General features: G+C 36.7%; 1 protein-coding gene across 12 annotated transcripts in view; it reads right to left on the reverse strand.

The window, feature by feature from the left end:
- The window catches only part of RFC1 (replication factor C subunit 1), a 92,194-nt gene that overhangs the window by 45,313 nt on the left and 25,945 nt on the right, over positions 1-20,936 (reverse strand). For 11 of the 12 annotated variants that reach the window (XR_007187897.2, XR_007187898.2, XR_007187890.2 and 8 more), the window contains 3 exons: positions 20,195-20,317; positions 1,603-1,835; positions 494-571 (listed from right to left, as the gene is read on the reverse strand). Coding sequence is in view for 4 of the 12 variants with exons in the window: in XM_026508749.4 (XP_026364534.2) it covers positions 494-571; positions 1,603-1,835; positions 20,195-20,317 (434 nt within the window). In the remaining 8 variants the exon portion in view is untranslated. Of the gene's footprint in view, positions 1-493; positions 572-1,602; positions 1,836-4,963; positions 5,053-20,194; positions 20,318-20,936 lie in introns of those variants that run through there. The other variant, XM_044387672.3, reaches the window with a different exon arrangement.

Genomic DNA, 20,936 nt, shown 5'->3' on the forward strand with positions numbered 1-20,936 from the left:
ATGACCTGGCATTTTTTTTAAACTGCAGTATCCTTAAGACCTAGCTGGAACTGGGTCACACACTCAGTAAGGGCTCAATATTTGTTGAAGGAATATAACAGGTTTATCACTCAAGACAGCACTCTGAACTGGGACAGATTTAGGGATCATCAGCATATATACAGAACTTACAGACATAGGAATGGACTGAAATTGCCCATAGTGAAAAGAAAATGGATATGACCAAATTAAATTATTTTACCTATACTAAAGAAGGCTTCCATTCGAAGAAATCTAATAATAAATCTTTAAATAATTATCCCCTGCTCTGATCATTTATCTTTTACATAAATTTAGATTTTTATACATTAGATTTTAACTTATTTTACGCGCAACTCTTACAATGACAGCCAGTCCAAAATTAAACTAGAACTTCGTGACTGTTCGCCTAAGTAGACTAAACAGCAAGGCACGACATCAAGTTGCTAAAGATGCTTAAACAAAATGCCAATACCTCTGCATCCTCGTCAAGTTGCAACTGCTTGGCGATGGCTTCATCATTTAATCTGGAATCGTCTGCATTTTGTGAAGGCTGTATTTCAGAGAAAATCAAGCAAGGTCAGCATAAACCTTAAGTTAAAAATAAGGTGCTTTTTCTTGACTGTAGGTAATTAAATACACCAATGAGAGAGAAGTTTATGCTATAAAACAGTCTCAGTGCATACGAGCTAGAAGTTATGTTCACAGCTACTCCCTGACCATATCCAATTTCCTAATGAGCAAATATCCTACAGATGGTTCTCACTTAATTCTATTGAAATATTCAAAAGAAGTACCCCCCCAAAGACCTTTAGACCAACATCTTGGCTTCGGAAATAGTCCAGAATTGGCAAACCAGTACGTGTGAATGGTTAATTTGTCCTATGGAGGCACTAATGAAATCAACAAATACACACTACTGGGCAGGGTTGAATTCAGGAGACTACTTTCACTATAATTTATCTGTATTTGTTTCCTAAATGTCCAGAAAAAAATAAATCCAACATCAGACAAAGTAAAAAGGTCAAAGTATAACAGGTAAGCCCTATTTATAAGTTATATACTTATAACCTCATTTGGGAACAAGGTTATTGCCCAATTTGGTCTGGCTGAGGTCAATGATAAAGTGAGTTTGCATTCTGTGTATTTAAATTCTAAGAATTACAATTTATCCTTATGATTTAAATTCTCTCTTCCCACTTTCAAATATAAAAAAAATTAAATGTGCGGGGGCGCCTGGATGGCTCAGTCAATTAAGCATCTGCCTTTGGCTCAGGTCATGATCCCAGGGTCCTAGGATCCAGCCCCACATCAGGCTCCCTACTCACACTCCCTCTGCCTGGTGCTCCCCCTGCTTGTGCTCTCTGTCAAATTAATTAATAAAATCTTAAAAATTAAATGTGCAATATTCTAACTTCTTCATCCTCTCAAATTATGGCAATATGTTTTATCCATAATCACAGGAAAGATTATTTTCATTAATAAAATATATTGGCCTATTTTTAACATCCGAATTTCTCTTATTAATATAAGAGTGACTAGGTACAAATCCTGAACATTCCTGCTTGCATGTAGAACACTCACCTGCTTTCTTTTGCTTGCTACCATCTTCTTATCTGATCTTTGGACACTTCCAGTTCCAAAATAATCAAGCACTGACGTGGGGGTAAGTTTTATTGGTGATAAAGGTTTATTCTTGGTCTTAGTGTTTTCTTCGTTCTTTTTCATGTTTGATGCTCCAAGATAACTATTTGTAGATCCTCCATTCTCTTTTGATTTAGAGGCTGCCTTCTTACACATAAAGTCATCTTCTTCATCTTAAATGGAATATAACCAAATACTATAAAACATCGATTCTAATTATATAAAGCAACCACTTCCACGAGCTTTATAAAAAGCACACCAGAGCTACAGAATGCTGATTTCTTTTCTTCCTATCTCCTGAATTCAATACTCATCCTCACATTTACCAGTACCACAGATGTAAAAAAACAATTTAAACCAATTACCACCTGGAGTACACAAATATATTTATTTACTCATGTTATTCAACAAATATTTACAGAGCACCCATTATGCGCCGACACTGAGGACATAGCAGTGAATAAAAAAGACAAAATCCCTGACCTCATGAAGCCTGGAGTCCAGAAGAAGAAAGAGATATAGAAGTAAACAAATGTATGCTGTCAGGTTGTAACTGCTATAAAGAAAAAGTAAAACAGGAAGAAAGAAGTAAAGAGAAATGAGCGGTGCTCTATCAGTTATGGTTGTCAGGGAAAACCTCTTTGAAAAGCAATGAAGACAGCTCCAGCAATGAAAACTTCAAGTGCAGAAGCTTAATGTGGTGTGCTTGGAGGTCATCGGACTGCAGCACAATGAAGGGGTTACAGCACTAGACTTAAGGTGACAGAAGGAGGGGCCAAATCATGTGGGACTTTCTAGGTCATGGAAAGATGTTAGGTTTTATTTTAGAATGGGAATCCACTGAAAAAATTTTAACACAGTAATAAGCGATCCAACGTTAAGTCCTACCCTTTGGAGAACACACTGTCAAGGGGTAAAAGGAAATGCAGGAAGACCATGTTGAAAGCTACTGCTGTTCCAGAAGAAATGCTGACGCCTTGGACTAGGTGGTGTTTGCAGAGGTGGCAAGAAGTTGTCAGAGTCTAGCTATATATGAAGGTGGACTGTCCAGCAATACCCACCCCTTCGTTTTAAGACTTTAAGCATTTGTTTTGTTACATTTTTATCTTTATAAAAAGTTCCCATTAAACATCTGGTTTTAAAAAGTCTTTCTAAGCTTTCTAGTCTTTCTAATGCTTAGATACAACAATGTACCTCAAAAGGACCTCAATAAACTTTTTTTGTTTGGTTCAGTAATTCATAAGATAAAAAGCTCTGTGTTGGCCTAATAACAAAAGAAATCCAATAAAAAGAAAAATCTAAAAGGCAATTATGAAGACTAGGTCCCTGGGGATGGAGGGGGTCACTTTATAAATTTGGTGCGCAAGGCCCCATATGAGTGAGTCACTTCCTCTCAAGTACTCCCTCATTCAACCAAGAGCATTTGCCAGGCACTGTGCTGTTACTATGTGGTTGTCATCTCAAAGAAGAAAGTACCTAAGATATGTAAAAATCAAAAAGGACTTAGTCTTACTTTCTAATTACTATGTTAAAATGAAACTATGAACTTTACAAAGCATAACCCTTACAGGTTTCCAATTACTAAACATAAAAAGTAATCCGTCACTTAAAGCAAACTCACTACAAATGAATTGTTCACTACAAATGAACTGTTCACTATAAATTCCCAAAGAATTTACACCTCAGGCTACCCCCCAAAGGCCTGCAATAATCATGGATAAATTTAAAAGATGGCTCCATACTCCTTGCCACCAACAACTGGACCAGGAGTAGGCACTTGACCAAGATGAGGGCCAATCTTACCCTTGATCAGTTTGCTGAACATGACTAAACTAAGGTAATAAAGAGTCATTCCTGCATTCAGTGAGATGGGACAATGGCCTAACCAATTCCATTTTGCTTATATTAAGCTAGGTTTGGTTTTTTTTTTTTTTTTTACAGTAAGCAGGTTTTAACCTGCAACCAAAAGATTTTAATTAAAGCATACTTGCTTTATTTATCTTCAACTATGATCAATCTACCTTCAAGCTTAAAATAAAAATTCATTCATAAATCCTCCTAAGCACATCCACGGCTTGATATACTTAACAGATTTCAGACATTGTTAACGAGTCGGCCAGCAGAACAGGCTCAGTCACTCATATATCTGTTCTCGCTACCTACAATCAGTCCTCTGTCTCTGCCAGATGTGGGGAAAAGTGTCTGCTTCAGATCATTTTGCAAAGGAGAGGCGACATGATCACCATTCCACCTAAGTACAACATCCACGAAAATCACCCTTGAAAATCCTAATAACCATTAAGAATATAATCTGAAACTCTTTTCCTTTTCTGTAAGATAACAACATAATGAATTGTTATATTACAGAAACCCAAATAATGTTTTTAATTTATGGCTGATTTTAAACCCCTAGACTCAGTTAAGCTGAAGCATAACCAAGCCAGCAGCATTCACCAAACTATTCTACTTAGTAGTCAAAAAAATTTATGCAAAGCACCGTTAAAAGAAGATTCAAAATAAGACCAACACTGTTGATATCATGACTTTAATTAAAAACAAAACAAAACAAACACAAAACCGGAACCTGCTAAGTATAGACAGCCAATACATCTCCTTAGGCAGTAGGTGCAAAATTAAAAACATATCCCAGTGTATATAAGATAAGGCTTCTAATCTTATCTGAGAGCTTATTAAATTTTACAATTTTCACATGGTTTAAGTTCAACAACTCTATTTCTGAGGAGCGATTACCTTAATGATAAAAGAACAAAATTACATTGTCTCTGCAAAATAATTCACTACTAGTTTGTCCCCCCACTTTAAAAATGCCAAAAACAGTAACATTCCATTTCCACTACATCCAGCCATGCTTATAAGCAGTATGACAGGAAACCCCAGAACTAAATGGACCAAGTGGATCACTGTTCTTCTGTTACAGTTCTTCTCTAATTACTCAAGAACTCCCTCATTAGCTAAAACATTTTATCTGTCTTTAGAACTTCAGACAAGATCAATCGCCGCTATTTGGTATAGGCTCAGAAAGGGGAATGATATTGGTATTGATACTTGCAATCCCTAGTTCAATCCTTTCTCCAGCAATCTCGGAAATATTTACAGGTAACAGGCTAACATGAAATTTAGTGAGATCAAAAATTTCTAAGATTATCACATTAAAAAGACTGTTGGCAAGGATGTAGGGAAATGGGACCTTCACATACCTAACAGGCAATGATGGTAAGTTTTTTAAAATCTTTATGGGGGAAGATCTTGCAATATGTAGTGAAACCTTACATATGCATACCTTTTAATTGGACCCAGCAATTCCACTTCTAAGAATTTAAACAAAATAAATGAACGAGCACACAAAGATATATGCACCAAAATGCTTGTCACAGCATTTGTTCACGCAAAAGTATAGAGAACAGCCTGCAGGAGGACAAGGGAAAATTAAGTGACTAATACAGTTTAGGCAAAAAAAGATAGCCTCAACTATGACAGTGGCACCAAACACAGAGGTAAGTGAATAGTGTTTATACAATGGGAAAACAAATAACTGAAATATCTATTGTATGTTCAACCACATAATGGAATTCTATGAAACAGAAAATTATAATGTATATCCAAATTTACTGACATCTTCATATGTTTATTACGTGATAAAAGCAGGTGACTTAACAGGATGTTTAATGACACATTTATATCTACCTATATATATTTATAGATATACTTTGAAATTCACATTCAAAGATTTGAGAAGAATCAATAAAATGTTAACAATTTTTATCTCTGGATAGATTATGGGTGATTTTTCACTTTTTCATCTGTGTATTACACTTCTCTTTCTTTTTAACCTTGATCTAATATTTTACAACAAATTGACTATCTTCTGGAAACTCTCTGACTCCTTGGCTTTCTGAGACAGAAAGGGCTTGGCTTTAGTTTTCTCCCTCCCTTCCATCTTCCTTTGTTTACTTCTTTCATTATTTATCAGCATCTTTGCTTATTCTGTCACTAGCTTCAGAGAGTTCATGGTATCTTTTTATCTAATTGCTATTAATAATAGTTATTATTATCAAGCATTAAACTACCGGCGAGGTACTCTAATGTACTCTTTCTAATGCATTATCTTTAGTCAACTAGTTCCCTCTCTTACCCAACGCACGGACCCCATTTTCCACATTCCTGACAAACACACAGCAATGCCATTCGATGTGATCTTCCCTTTCTTCAGTGATTAGCACTACTGTACTCTTTAGTAAAAAAGTTCTTCCTTGTACTAAGCCAAAATACTCCCCTGTGAATTCCCCCTTCCTTACTCCATCCTTTTTCACACTGACCATTTGAAGACTGACCTCATTCCTTCCTTTGGTCCTCGTCCCTATAAATGGTTAAAACAGTTTCAAGCCATTCACCATTTGGGTTATTGGGAAGATCAGATTTTTTAAAAAGCAAAGTGCCCAGTATAGCACCTAGCCATGTTTTAACAGACATTCAATAAATAATAAAATAGTGATCTCTAATCCAAACACTGAACCAGAATTCCAGAAAAATAATAAAAATTCCAACCTGACTTCAACTTACTATTTTATTTTTTTTAAGATTTTTTTTTATTTTTAAGTAATCTCCACACCCAACGCAGGGCTCAAACTCACAACCCTGAGCTCACGAGTAGCACGTGCCACCAAATATGCCAGCCAGGCACCCCTATTTTATTACCTGGGCTTCACTGTCCTCCTCTGCAAAATGCTGGACCAAATTCTTAAGATTTTCCTTCTATATTTTTGAGAATCTATGGAAAGTCTTATAGATTTTTTAACTATTATGCTCAATATTGGTGAATTTGTGATATTTGTTCAAATATAAACACTGATTGCAAAAACATAAACTAGTATAAATTACCAGACAGCAATTTGGCAAAATAGACACAGAGCGTTACAGATGTTCATAACGTTTAGCCCAATGGTTCTTGGAGATAATCACAGGTACTGACAAACATCTGTATATAAACACATTCATCACATTATTACGAACATGAATAATGTAAGCAATAGAAATAATCAAAACTGGGAAAGAGCTTTATAAATTGTGGTCTAGCCATACAACGGATCCATGCAGTCATTTTAATCCTAAATTTCAAAGCTCAAAATTATGTAACAGTAAAATTAAGCTGGAAACACACACACACACACAGACACACACACACACACACACACACACACACACACACACAGAAATACATCACTTTGCTCTTTTAGGTTAGCCTTAACATTACAGGTATAAATGTCACCCCTAAAAGGGGATCTTCTTTTTCATGAGCCTTCTCTACTAGAGATCTCTTTTATAACAGTGGAGGGTAATAGAGCCTTTCTCTGAATTTTTGGCTTAGAATACACTAATTTAAACTTAATGTCTTCAAGCTATAGATCCAACGATGTACTGTAACCCAAACACAGACATAATTTTTAAGCATTTTCATAATTTCTGAGTAAAAATGGAATTACATATGAATTTTCAAAAAAATATGGAAGTGTTCTGCATAAAATTTCAACTATGTTTATACTGTACTGAGCTAAAACTGCATACAAGGCCCCTTTTTCTCTGCTAACCACAAAATAAATAGCTCTCCAGGCCCCTTGGAAAGTACGAGCAATTCAAGTGAAATACAGCTGTGAAAAGAGAAAAAAATAAATAAAAAAGACTGGCTTGCTTGATTTGACACTTATTTAGTACTCTGTGATTTATGCACTCCCTCATACTTCTTACAGTTATGGGGAAAACACCAAAAAAAGTAAACTCACGATCCCAAGCACAGGAGGTATTTCTTATAAATTCAGAGGATTTCATTAAGGAGAATATAGAAAAATAAGGTGTTCTATAAAGTCACAGACATATCTGAAAGCATTCTGCCATCTTGCCTTAGAAAACCAGAAAACCTGAAGAAGGCAGTAGTCCTATTGTCTTTCAACTATGACTTCTGAACTGGCTGTCTTAAAACTCCTCTAGCCCTTAATATTTCAAAGGCTATACCAATACATTATGGAAAAAGAAGGCAAAAGAGACCAAAGATAAGAACAATGCAATCAGCTGCTTGCAGAGGATAAGTCATTTAACAGGTGCTGCCATGACCATCCTCACGTAAAATAAATATTTTACAATCCTACACAGTGTGTAGAAAGAAAACATTCCAGATAAAGTTATGATTGTTTTTCTTTTTTAACATTTGTTCTTATTTTTTAATGAGCCTAAATTTGTTCCTGCACTGTCAGAAGCCAAAGGCAAACTGTGTTCTCTTCTCCCCAGAAACTTATAATACAATAATGATAAATAGATCTAACTCCAATTTCTTAGACCTAGTTGAAAATCATGGGCAATTGAACACTCAGAATCTCCCTCCAGGATATGTCTCCTTATAAAAACACCATTTATTTTTATTTATACACAACATAACCTCAAATGTGGTAACAATCACCAAGTAAACCAGCATTACCCAACATACAGCAGAGGAATTGCCTGGGAGAGCAGATTGCTTTGCCACTCTGAGTTAGATACATTCATTTATTCAGAAAGGATAGCAAATGAAAGAGAAAGAAAACAATGTGCAGGTCCATACAGAAATCTATTTACAAACCAAAAAGGAAAAAAAATCTAATTATGAAGTTCATCCTGCTCAGAGTTTGGGATTCTGATTTTCTTTCCTTCAGTCTGGAACACACAAAAACCAAATTAATGGAGATCTCAAGAGAGATCTGGTTACAGAGATTAAAAATAATTTATTTAGCAAAGACTAGTCAAAAACTAAAAAGGGGATCTGAGTTTTTAGAGCCTTTTCCTACAAAGTTCCTTTTTCAACACGTCCTTAGGTCAAAAACCCAAACTGTCATTTTGGTTTTAGAAATAAAGGTTCATACATATGCCAAGCCTTCAATGAACACTTGTTAAGTAGATGGAAGAGAAACTAAACATAACCATCTTTGCACCATTTATGTGGTGAATTTAAGACTCTGTTCTTCAGTATAATTAAATCAACCTGAGACTGCTCATCTTTAATCAAGAAATTAAGAGAGCTCATGGTTCAGTACCAATAAACCCTCTCAGTCAAACAGTTCATTATATCTTTTAAATAAACCCATTTTATAATTTGCGAGGCCTAGTGAGGTGAGTAATGATAAATAAGAGAAAAAGTACCGGCCTGTGTTGTGATGTTACCCACCACACAGGTGTCAAGGCCCCACCAGAGCAGTAAGTTGTGGGGGGGCTTGGACAGTAGCACACAGGTGTATCACAGGTATATCACAGGTACATCACACACAGCTCCTTACAATTCCTCAGTAGGAAACAGGCACCAGAAGGAAACCTGACTGGCCACGAAGAGTAAAGGGAGTGGTTTGGCAATGCAATTCCCCACTTCCATTCACGTTCCACTTCCCCACACAGCAGAGGAGGTAACAAAACTGTCTCAGTACTAAAGCCAAGTATAGATCACCTGTATATTATTTTATTAGTATTTAATTATATTTTCCTAATATAATCCTGTTTCCTTGGCATCCTGGAATACAATTCTGTGTCTCTCATAGTTTCACAAGTGCCTGACAGTAAGATATGTGTCACAAGAATAAAACAAAAGTCTGTTCATTTTCAAACATGCTTCGGAACCTCATTAATCATTCCAGATACTCTGGTGCTCCATATGCCACTTAGTTTTTTCAGGTTTCACAATATGCACTATTAAAAGAGGCCTGAAGAACAAACTATCAGGCAAAAAAGATTGTAAGAAAGCACCTAGCTCTTATAAAGATGTTTCAGTTAATGTGAATCTGGCTAAAACTGCTAAAGCAGTCTCAGTGACCTTTGAATCACCTATAAAACGAAGTCTCTAAAGATTGAAACAAGAAATGGACTCCTCATTGCCAAAAAGAGAAAGGCAGATCCCCAACCACAGAACTATAGAAAAGGAAAGGTTTAGTGACAATTCTGTGCAATAACATCAAGAGCAGGTCAAAAGGAATATTCAACAGAAGATGGAGATCACCAGGAATAAACTATGCTGACCTAAGCGCTTCTTTATTTTAGAAGTTACAGGACTAGCAGATGAAATGAATCCAGAAACAAGGACTATCTGGAGTTCAACAAAACATTCACCAAATTCTCTTCTGACAGGGTAAGGCTGGGAAACCTCTACATTGGAAAACCTCTACATTATTGACATTGAGCCAAATAATCCTTCTGTAGGGAGCTCTCCTGCACATCGTACAATGTTCAGTAGGCATCTCTACCAACTAGACACCATAGCACCTGCCAGCTGTGACAACCAAAACTGTCTCCAGATACTGCCAACAGTTCCCTGAGAGGCAAGTCACCCTTGATTGAGAAGCACTGATTTATGGCAAGATGAAGAAATACAAGATAAGTAACAGTAGTCATTAAGACCCATAAGTAATTGAACAACCATTCATAAGAAACAGAAAAGCTATATCCAAGGTGCTGATAATAGATCATGTCAGTTTTGGAAAAGGTTTAACTGTCTCTTTTTTTTTTTTTTAAAGATTTTATTTATTTATTCGACAGAGATAGAGACAGCCAGCGAGAGAGGGAACACAAGCAGGGGGAGTGGGAGAGGAAGAAGCAGGCTCCTAGCGGAGGAGCCTGATGTGGGGCTCGATCCCATAACGCCGGGATCACGCCCTGAGCCGAAGGCAGATGCTTAACCACTATGCCACCCAGGCGCCCCTTTAACTGTCTCTTAATACTAAATAATTTTACCAATGCTTTGGAAAGAAATACAAAGCTATGTTTATCAAATTTGTAGAAGATATGAAATCAGAGGATATGAAAAAATAAGTACATGAGGAATATCCAAAGAACTACTGCACAGTAAAACTTTGTGCAACTTTAGAATTCAAAATTGCTTCCTTAAGCTTTCTGTTAAGTAAGTCGTCCCTAATACTAGATAGATCTGAAGATCAAATGAGATGGATATTATAAGCCATATAATAATGCTATTCCATTCCACGAAGTCAGAAGTGCTTTGGAAAAAAAATGTATAGTAGTATACAAGATGAAATTTATTTTATTATTATGGTAGAATTCTCCCTGCCTTTTGTTCTTTACTTTCAAATAAAGTAAGAGACTCCTATGTAGAAGATCCCATAATTAAGAAAATATGAGCTACAGGGTACCTGGGTGGCTCAGTCAGTTAAGTATCTGACTCTTAGTTTCATCTCAGGCTATGATCGCAGGGTCATGAAATCGAGCCCCACCTCAGGCTCCCTGCTCAGCATGGCGTCTGCTTGAGATTCTCCCTCTCCCTCTGTTCTTCCCCCTACCCCACCCCCACTCACTCACTGTACACTATTTTACTCTAAAATAAATAAATCTTTTTAAAAAAAAGTTTCTTCATTAAAAAAATACATATGAGCTACAACACTAGGTAGTATTAATCATGTAAATCTGTAAAAGTTTATAAGATGAATTTTTAAAATAGATTTTCTCTTTCTAGACTAGGTTAGAAAGTAATGAATGATGCATATGAAACAGCGCTATTGATTTCCAAGCTCACACATTATTCTCTCTTTCTAGTACACACAGTACCTAAATCTCCATGTTAAATTCTTCCAAACCTTTCACATTTATCTCAAACTTCTCTCTCCACCAGGAAATGTCTCCTGAACCTCCAAAATACAAGTTACCTCTCTCCTCAAATCCTTAGAAGATATTTTTATCACTGTTAATTTTTTCCTTATATAATTTTTATATAAAACACTTATCTCCCCAGTGAACTCTAAGCCCTTGAAGACAAGACTATGCTTTATTCTTTTATCTATTTCATAGATTATCCAGTACACTATTATGTACAGTGAACACATGATGTTTGTTGAATAAATAAATTAGTGAGGATTTAATATTGTTAAGTATTGTTAAATAAATGACTGGATGAGGATACAAAAGCCTGGAATCTAACAAGATAAAAATATAAGAGCTTCAGGGTACCTGGGTGGCTAAGTCAGTTAAGCGTCCAACTCTTGATTTTGGCTCAGGTCATGATCTCAGGGTCGATTTCAGACTGAGCCCTGGTATCAGGCTCCACACTGGGCACGGAGCCTGCTTGGGATTCTCCCTCCCTCTCCCTTTGTCCCTCCCCCCACCACATAGGTGTGCATGAGTGCTCTCTCTAATAATTTTGTTTAAATTTCTTAAGAAAAAAAAAAAAAGATGTAAGAGTTTCTTTCAGAAAGAAATTTAATAAAGTGTAAAGTCCCCCTTTTCTGGACCTGAAAACTGGAAAAGACCTGACTTAATGGCAGCACATGTTCAAAAAAATACATATTATTAGTGGTGCTTTGATCAATAAGGTTAGTAAAAGCCAAAAGGAAAATACAAATGCTGCTGGTGGAGGTGCGGGGGGAACCCTCATAAGAGCACTGTGCCCTGGAGCAGAAAGTGGAAGCCCTATCTATTCTTCATAATATAGGTAGGTAAAGTACATCCTTAAAATGAACCTCAAGAAATACTATTCTCTTGGAACAAATAGTCCTTAAATTTGTATGGAACCAGAAAAGGCCCCGAATCACCAAGGAACTGTTGAAAAGGAAAAACAAAGCTGGGGGCATCACAATGCTGGATTTCGAGCTGTACTACAAAGCTGTGATAACAAAGACAGCATGGTACTGGCACAAAAACAGACACGTAGACCAATGGAACAGAATACAGAACCCAGAAATGGACCCTCGGCTCTTTGGGCAACTAATCTTCGATAAAGCAGGAAAAAACATCCGGTGGAAAAAAAGACAGTCTCTTCAATAAATGGTGCGGGGAAAATTGGACAGCTACATGCAAAAGAATGAAACTTGACTACTCTCTCACACCACACACAAAGATAAACTCCAAATGGATGAAAGACCTCGATGTGAGACATGAATCCATCAAAATCCTAGAGGAGAACATAGGCAGCAACCTCTACGACATCGGCCAAAGCAAACTTTTTCATGACACATCCCCAAAGGCAAAAGAAACAAAAGATAAAATGAATTTATGGGACTTCATCAAGATAAAAAGCTTCTGCACAGCCAAGGAAACAGTCAAAAAAACTAAGAGGCAGCCCATGGAATGGGAGAATATATTTGCAAGTGATACTACAGATAAAAGACTGGTATCCAAGATCTACAAAGAACTTCTCAAACTCAATACACGAGAAACAAACAAATCATAAAATGGGCAGAAGATATGAACAGACACTTTTCCAATGATGACACACAAATGGCTAACAGACACATGAAAAAATGTTCAAAATCATTAGCCATCAGGTAAATTCAAATCAAAACCATACTAAGATACCACCTTACGTCAGTTAGAATGGCAAAAATGGACAAGGCAAGAAACAACAATTGTTGGAGAGGATGTGGAGAAAGGGGATCCCTCCTACATTGTTGGTGGGAATGCAAGTTGGTACAGCCGCTCTGGAAAACAGTGTGGAAGTCCCTTAAAAAGTTAAAAATTGAGCTACCCTATGACCCAGCCATTGCACTACTGGGTATTTACCCCAAAGAGACAGACGTAGTGAAGAGAAAGGCCATATGCACCCCAATGTTCATAGCAGCATTGTCCACAACAGCTAAATCGTGGAAGGAACCGAGATGCTCTTCAACAGATGACTGGATTAAGAAGTCGTGGTCCATATATACAATGGAATATTACTCAGCTATCAGAAAGAACGATTTCTCAACATTTGCTGCAACATGGACGGCACTGGAGGAGATAATGCTAAGTGAAATAAGTCAAGCAGAGAAGACAATTATCATATGATTTCTCTCATCTATGGAACATAAGAACTAGGAAGATCAGTAGGGGAAGAAAGGGATAAAGAAAGGGGAGGTAATCAGAAGGGGGAATGAAGCATGAGAGACTATGGACTCTGAGAAACAAACTGAGGGCTTCAGAGGGGAGGGGGTGGGGGAATGGGATAGACTGGTGATGGGTAGTAAGGAGGGCACGTATTGCATGGTGCACTGGGTGTTATACGCAACTAATGAATCATGGAACTTTACATCAAAAACCAGGGATGTACTGTATGGTGACTAACATAATATAATAAAAAAAAAACATTAAAAAAAATACTATTCTCTTTTAAGGGATCATATTCTTCATTGTGAATCACCCATTTATTGTTAAATATATTACATTGCAATGAAGCATAAACAGGTATGTGCACACATCAATAATCCAATATCCAAAATAAGAACATGAAAAAAATTGAATGCACACTATTAAATTCCATACAGAAGTTTAAAAGAATGAGATAGGAATCTTTCTGTATTGAAACAAAGAGACATAAGCTGAGGAAGGGGCAAGGAGGGAGACAAGGAGAGGAAGGGAGGGAGGGAGGGAAAGAGAGAGTCAAAGACATTAAGTTATGAAAAAGCAAGCTACAGAAATTTTGTAATAAAAGGCCACTCAAATACAAGTGCGTGTGTGTATATCCATACGGATGTGTGTATATACTTTTTATTTATATAGCTACCTAAGGCAAAAGGGATGAATGAGGGAATAAAACATTTTCATCTGAATTGTTTACTTCTTTTTCAGTGAGAATGTGGTTAAATGTGTTACTTAGGTAATTTAAAGTTATATTAATATAAATTCTCATCCCCTAAAATGATAAATTTAGTTTTTTTTATAGAGTCTTAGTGTACAAATCAATATTAATTTTCGAACAAGTAAAATCAAAGAATTGTAATACACAGTTCTTAGTTTCCTCTCATTTCAAAGAAATTTTCAGGCTCAATCACCCTAGTTTTCCTGAAAACATCTAAGAAAGTTCTTTATCCTATACATCATCTATCCCCATTTGTCTGGTAAACAAAACTATATGCCTCTAAAAATCAGCAAAAGAGATTGTTACACACACATCCTCAGCAATATTTTCCGCCTACTATTTTCCCAAGTCACAGGTCACTAGTATTACGTGGTGAATTGGAGACCACCACATTCCCAATTTTTTCCCATTTAACATCCCAAAAATCATTATAACTTCAAGAACACTGTCTTTGGAATTATGTGCTCAATTAAAATTACCACTCATAAACGACTTTCAAGACAGGGAAAAACCCCCATCATTCTCAACCAAACACGAGCCCCTGATGAAACTGCCTAATAAAAGGTCATCTTTGCCAAACAAAACTCAAGGTCTCTCACTTCATTAAACAGCTAAAAGTAAATATATTTACCCAGGACAACAAGTATTTGGGTTTTTACCAACTTACAAGAACATTTTACTAGAGTCAGTGGTTAGCTATGAAGATGTTTATAAGCCATTTTTTCCTTTCCCTATAATTTGGGAGATTAATGTAATCAAAGTACTTTAAAAATCAATAGAAGACAGATTTAATAAAAGTAATGATGAAAAATAGGTCATAGAGCTAAACAATAAGCCTAAAGATCAGTATGATATAGCCTAAAGAACTGTATAACAATATAAAAAAAGCACTTGAATGAAGTAGGTTATTTTCTAAATTAAGGTTATTTCCTAAATTTTTCTCGTTGTTTATATAAAGCCCCTATGCAACAGTAATAAAACGTGAGCTACACAGAGAGTTTTAAATTTTCTCATAACCACATTTAAAAAAAGGAAAAAAGAAACAAGTGAAATTAATTTTAACAACATATTTTATTCAACCCAACATATCCAACTTATTTTCATTTCAACATATAATCAATACTAAAAAATTAAGATAATTTACCTCTTTTTCATACTAATCCTTTGAAATCTGTACCTTACACTTAAAATACTCTCAGTTTGAGCTGGTCACATTTCAAGTGCTGAACAGCCACAAGTAACTGGTAGTTGCCATACTGGACAGTGCACTGCCACAACATAAGTGGGTCACATACAATTTCTAAATTTCTGAAGCACAGGTACATAATCAATAGAAAGTCCTAAGTACTTAAGCAAAACCAAAATGTCTTCAGCATAGTCTTTAAAGACATATGCAGGGATACAACCAAATTAAAATGTAAAACTAACAGTTAATACTTATTGAGCATTTACTATATGCCTGACCCTGTTTTAAATGCTTTTCAAGGATTATCTCATTTGATCATCACAAAGGCCTCTGATGTGGGTACTAATAATACCCATTTCACAAATGAGGAAACTAAGACATGGGGAAGGTAAATGAAGCTTAACCCAGCCAGTCTGAATCAAGAGCTCATGCTCTTAAACACTACAAATACTATACTGCAAGGAAAGTACCAAACCAAAACTGGTTCATAAAAAATAAAACGGAATAATGAAGCAAAAAGTGTTTCTTTTGTTAATTTTTAAAAAGATTTTATTTATTTGAGAGAGAGAGAGAGAGAGAGAGCATGAGCCGAACCCGGACAGGGCAGGGGAAAAGCAGAGTCCCTGCTGAGCAGGGAGCCCAAAGTGGGGCTGCCCAGGACCCTGAATCATGACCGGAGCCAAAGGCAGCTACTTAACAAACTGAGCCACCCAGGTGCCCCTGTTTCTTCTGTTACTAACAGGGTTTTAAAACTGAATCACTATCATATAATCCTTTTCCAAAAGATGCTCCAAGCTCCCAATCAACAATACATTTTAGGTTAGACTTTTTATTTTTAAATTATTATTACCACAAATATTTTATTTAACCTTATACTAATAATGTAAATATTTACATTTATAATGTGAATATTTATTCATGACCCACTACTGAAAAACTATAGTTTTAGCTTTAAAAAAAACTAAATCATTTTTTAAAACTATTTTAAGGTGAAGAATTTTCCAACTTACTAATTTCAAGAAGCTGCACCTTTCTTAAAACTCTTTATATTTCTGATTTTATTATGGACTGCTTTTTAACAGTTCATTCTCTTATAGAGGGAAGAAAAATAAGAAAAAGGGCTTATTTTTCTTCCCATGCACCTGTCATTTCAAGGAATAAAAAAGTACGAAAAGATAAATACAGGCAAGAAAAGAACTAGCTTTTTCCTGTATCGTAATTCTAAGAAAAAACAGAATACTATGTAATTAATACCAAACATCCTATTAGGTACATCCCACACCAAGATTTTCAGCTACAAAAAAGGACAATGTTCACTTTCTCATGTACATGCCACCAGCATAATGACATAAACACTGATAACGTTCACAGAAATTTCAGATAAAGTGCTGGATATCTCTTCAGAAAATAACATTAGAAAATACCTGGTCTAAAATAAACGATCCCATGTTAAAGAAAATCTGTAATCAGAGCTTAAATCGTCTGACCCTTCTGTGTACCTAAAATCACAAGATAAGGATAGCCAACTGATCCACAGTTGAAGGCCACGGCTGTCTGCACACTAACTTTGACGTTTCCAGGGTGTCACTGGAAAGCTTGATCACACCACCTTCAGTTCCATAATAAACCTATCACCATACTGTTTCTAGTATCCCTCCCACATATTCAAAACTTCACAAAGGTGGCCAGATCTCAGAGGGGGATCTCTTAATAGAAGAGTGCATTTGCACAATGTGCCTGAGCAGATATTTAGCAATAGAACAAAAAGGTTAAAGAGTCAGTCTGCCTCTGCCATAATGAAGAAATATCTCAGCTTACCAAAAAGTTTACAGAAAATAGTCCATGTCACCTACATTCTGTTTTTGATCATTTGAACAATTTTATCAAATAAATGTCTCTGAGACCCTACAAAGCTCATCTGTGGGCTTCTTTTGTTTTTCTTTTTCATTTTTCCTTTGGACCACCTTTCCTTTGGACTGCCTTCAGACACTGGGTCTGGTTCTTTCCTATGCATCATTCCAGTAAGTCTCCACTACAAGCCTATTCAATTAGGTTTCTGCTTTATAGAAAGTGAGACAGACTCAAACAGCTGTTAGATGGGAACCAAAGATGGACCCTCAGGCAGGGCTTCTGACCTTCCAGGCTCAGGTTCCTTCTACAACACAAGGACTTTCTTTCCCATTTCATTGCCTACTTACAGACCAATTTATCTACCATGAGTACCTGCACACTCTCAAGTAACAGCCCATAACTGTAAGTAAAGTTTTATATCTCCAAAAACTTGGACCTATATCCACAAATTCCAATACTATTAAAATCTTAGAGGTGAACTGTGTATCTCAATAAAGCTGTAATTGGGGGGAAAAAACAAAGGAAAAAAAAAAAAAAAAAAAAAACAAGGGGCACCTGGCAGGCTCAGTCAGTAGAGCATGACACTCTGGACCTCAAGGTTGTGCGTTCAAGCCCCACGTCGGGTGTACAGATTATTCAAAAAAATAAAAGAAAATAGGGACGCCTGGGTGGCTCAGTCAGTTAAGCATCTGCCTTCAGCTCAGGTCATGATCCCAGGGTCCTGGGATGGACTCTGCATCAGGCTCCTTGCTCAGCAGGGAGTCTGCTTCTCCCTCTGCCTGCCACTCCGCCTGCTTGTTCTCTCTTCTCTGGCAAATATATAAATAAAAATCTCTTAAATAAATAAATAAATGAAAATAATATTCAAAAAAATTTTAAATAACAAAAAAACTCTTAAACATGCTAATGACATCAATTCTCCAATTATCCTAATAGTACCATAGGTAATCCAAACACCTAATTTGTAACTCATTTCTCAAAAATGTTTATAAATCAGTCCCTTACTATTGCAAACGTTTTACGTCCCTCATTACTTCACTCCTAGTAAATGCCTCAACTTCCCTCATTACAATTTCTATATTCTCCATCCCACCCTGAACACTAGCAATCTATCAATCACCCTTAAATACTACTTTCATCATTCCACAACTCTCTTCAAACACTTTAATGGTTCCCTTTTCCCTGCTATGTTCCGTCTAAATTCATCTGCCTAGCTTTCAAGGTCTTCCTTCATTCTACCTCCCACCACTCCCCATCACGTGGGCAAGCAGTCTCTTCTGTGTCCTATGAACATACCAACCCCTGTGCTGGATGCTATGCCTTAAATAATGTCATCTCCCCAAGCTGACACGTTCTTCCCTCCATCTCCTGCGCATCCCTCAAGGGCCAGATCAAATCTGACACTTACGCACTCTGCCTGACTACTTATCGCTGCCTCCAGCGACTCCTACAGTACTTGGGAGTCTTTGGTCATCTTCTGTATCTACAGCACCTAGTATCCGGGATGTAAAAAACACTCGATAAATGTTTGTTGAATGTAAGTTGTAATATGCTGTGCCAAAATAATTATGTAGCTTTTACCCTATCTCTTCAAACCAGGTGTATTCACTTCACTAGCAATACAAGTAAAAGAGTGCTTAAAATAATAGTTTCAGAGGTTTTCTTCAATATAAACAAATCAGTAGCCTATGAGATGCTTTCATGGCCCCTGCAAGCATTTCTATGCAGGACCCCATTCAACAGGCTCTGTGAATTTGACGATTACTACATCTAACCTTTCATTCCTGTTACGGTCTCCTCTAGTAGTTAACAATGCCAGAATCAAAATGACTTTACAATGAACACATCTGAGATTTTTTCCTCAGGTGACACTTCAGAGTTCCTCACCATAAATGAATACTATCTATGAAACAATCATTTATACTATTTTACCATTTTAAGATTACTGTACAATTATTTACAAATGTCTTTTGCTTTTTGACCACTCAAAACAGATCAAATAAATTTAAGTACAAAAACAATCTTTTAAAAAGTCAGCACTAAAGTCTTTAGTGTCACAAGAGAATACAAAGAATTCAGGTCACACCTGTGCAAGATTACATATTTTTAAAGATTTTATTTATTTATTTGAGAGAGAGCAAGTGAGCAGAGTGAGGGAAGGGGCAGAAGGGCATGCAGACTCCCTGCTGAGTGCAGAGCTGCCAAGGGGCTCGATCCCAGGACCCTGGGATCATGACCTGAGCCAAAGTCAGGTGCTTAACTGACTGAGCCACCCAGGTGCCCCTGTGTTAGATTTTATAAAACACAAATATGAATAACCGTTATATACTTAGATTATGACTTCAGAATGCAAGATAAAAAACTTACATAAAAAAGAAGTTTTAAAACACACCAATAATATTTTAATTTATGATTCAAGATAGAACTTCAGCTTATTCAATATAGAACACCTAGGGGCACCTGGGTGGTTCAGTCGGTTAAATGGCTGACTCCTTGTTTCGGACTGGGTCATGATCTCAGAGTCCTGGGATCGGGCCCACATCAGGCTATGCCCTCAGTGGGGAGTCTGCTTGGGGATGCTCTCTCTCCCTCTGCCCCTCCCCCACTCATGCTGACACACAATCTCTCTGTCTCTAAAATAAATAGATATATCTTAAAAAAAAAAAAAAATCACCTAAAAAAATCCCAAGGCTAATTCTCCTGTAATTGGTCCTTACAATGGCCCTTAACCCACAGAAAATGCCAAAGATAATGATTACAGCCTTCCTCTGACAAATATAAACGAAAAAAGCAAAAAAGGCAACAGAAATTCCATTGAAAGTGAAAGAGGTACATCCAGACTGAAAAGCTCAAGAACATAACACACACCACTCCTCTCTAGACAATAAACATATTCAGTACCTTACCTGTTTCTGAAATGTACGTAACAGGATCCTGGCGCAGAATTTTACCAGGTTTAGAAGACAATGGCAATTTTTCTGGTTGCTTTTTGGCATTTTTTACCTGCACTGTCTCCTCTGATTCTGAATCTGTACATGAGAGGAAAATCAAACAAAACTCTCAAAAGAAACAGTAAAATACAGTGTGTTTTTAAAGTGATTTTGTTAACCAATTCCTCAAGGCCCATTTCGAGGCAAAACTCTTACTGTGAATTCTCGCAAGTTACTTCTACTTGTGTTAAGCCTTTGTCTTACTTTTCTTTTGTTACCATAACAAATCACCACAAATTTAGTGGCTTAAAACAACATAAATACATTATCTTAGAGTTCTGAGGTTAAAAATCCCATATGGGTCTCACTGGGCTAATATCAAAGTGTCAGCAGCGCTATGATCCTTTTCTGGATACTCTAGGGAAAAATCCATTTCCCTGCCTTTTCCAGTTTCTAATGATTGCTAATATTCCTTAGTTTATGGTTCCCTTCCTCCATCTTCAAAGCCAGGAACATCAGGCAAAATCCTTCTCATGCTGCCATCTCTCTGGTTCTCTCTCTTCCACAGTTAGTATCTCTCACGCTCTCTAGCTCTCCCCCGCCCTCTCCTGCCTCCACCTTCCTTGTGAATACAATGGGCCCACCCCCAGATAATCCATGATAATCTCCCTACTTTAAGGTCATCTAATTATCAACCTTAATGCCACCTACAACTTTA

This window comes from Ursus arctos, unplaced genomic scaffold (assembly GCF_023065955.2).
Source record: "Ursus arctos isolate Adak ecotype North America unplaced genomic scaffold, UrsArc2.0 scaffold_9, whole genome shotgun sequence".
NCBI classification, from domain to species: domain Eukaryota; kingdom Metazoa; phylum Chordata; class Mammalia; order Carnivora; family Ursidae; genus Ursus; species Ursus arctos.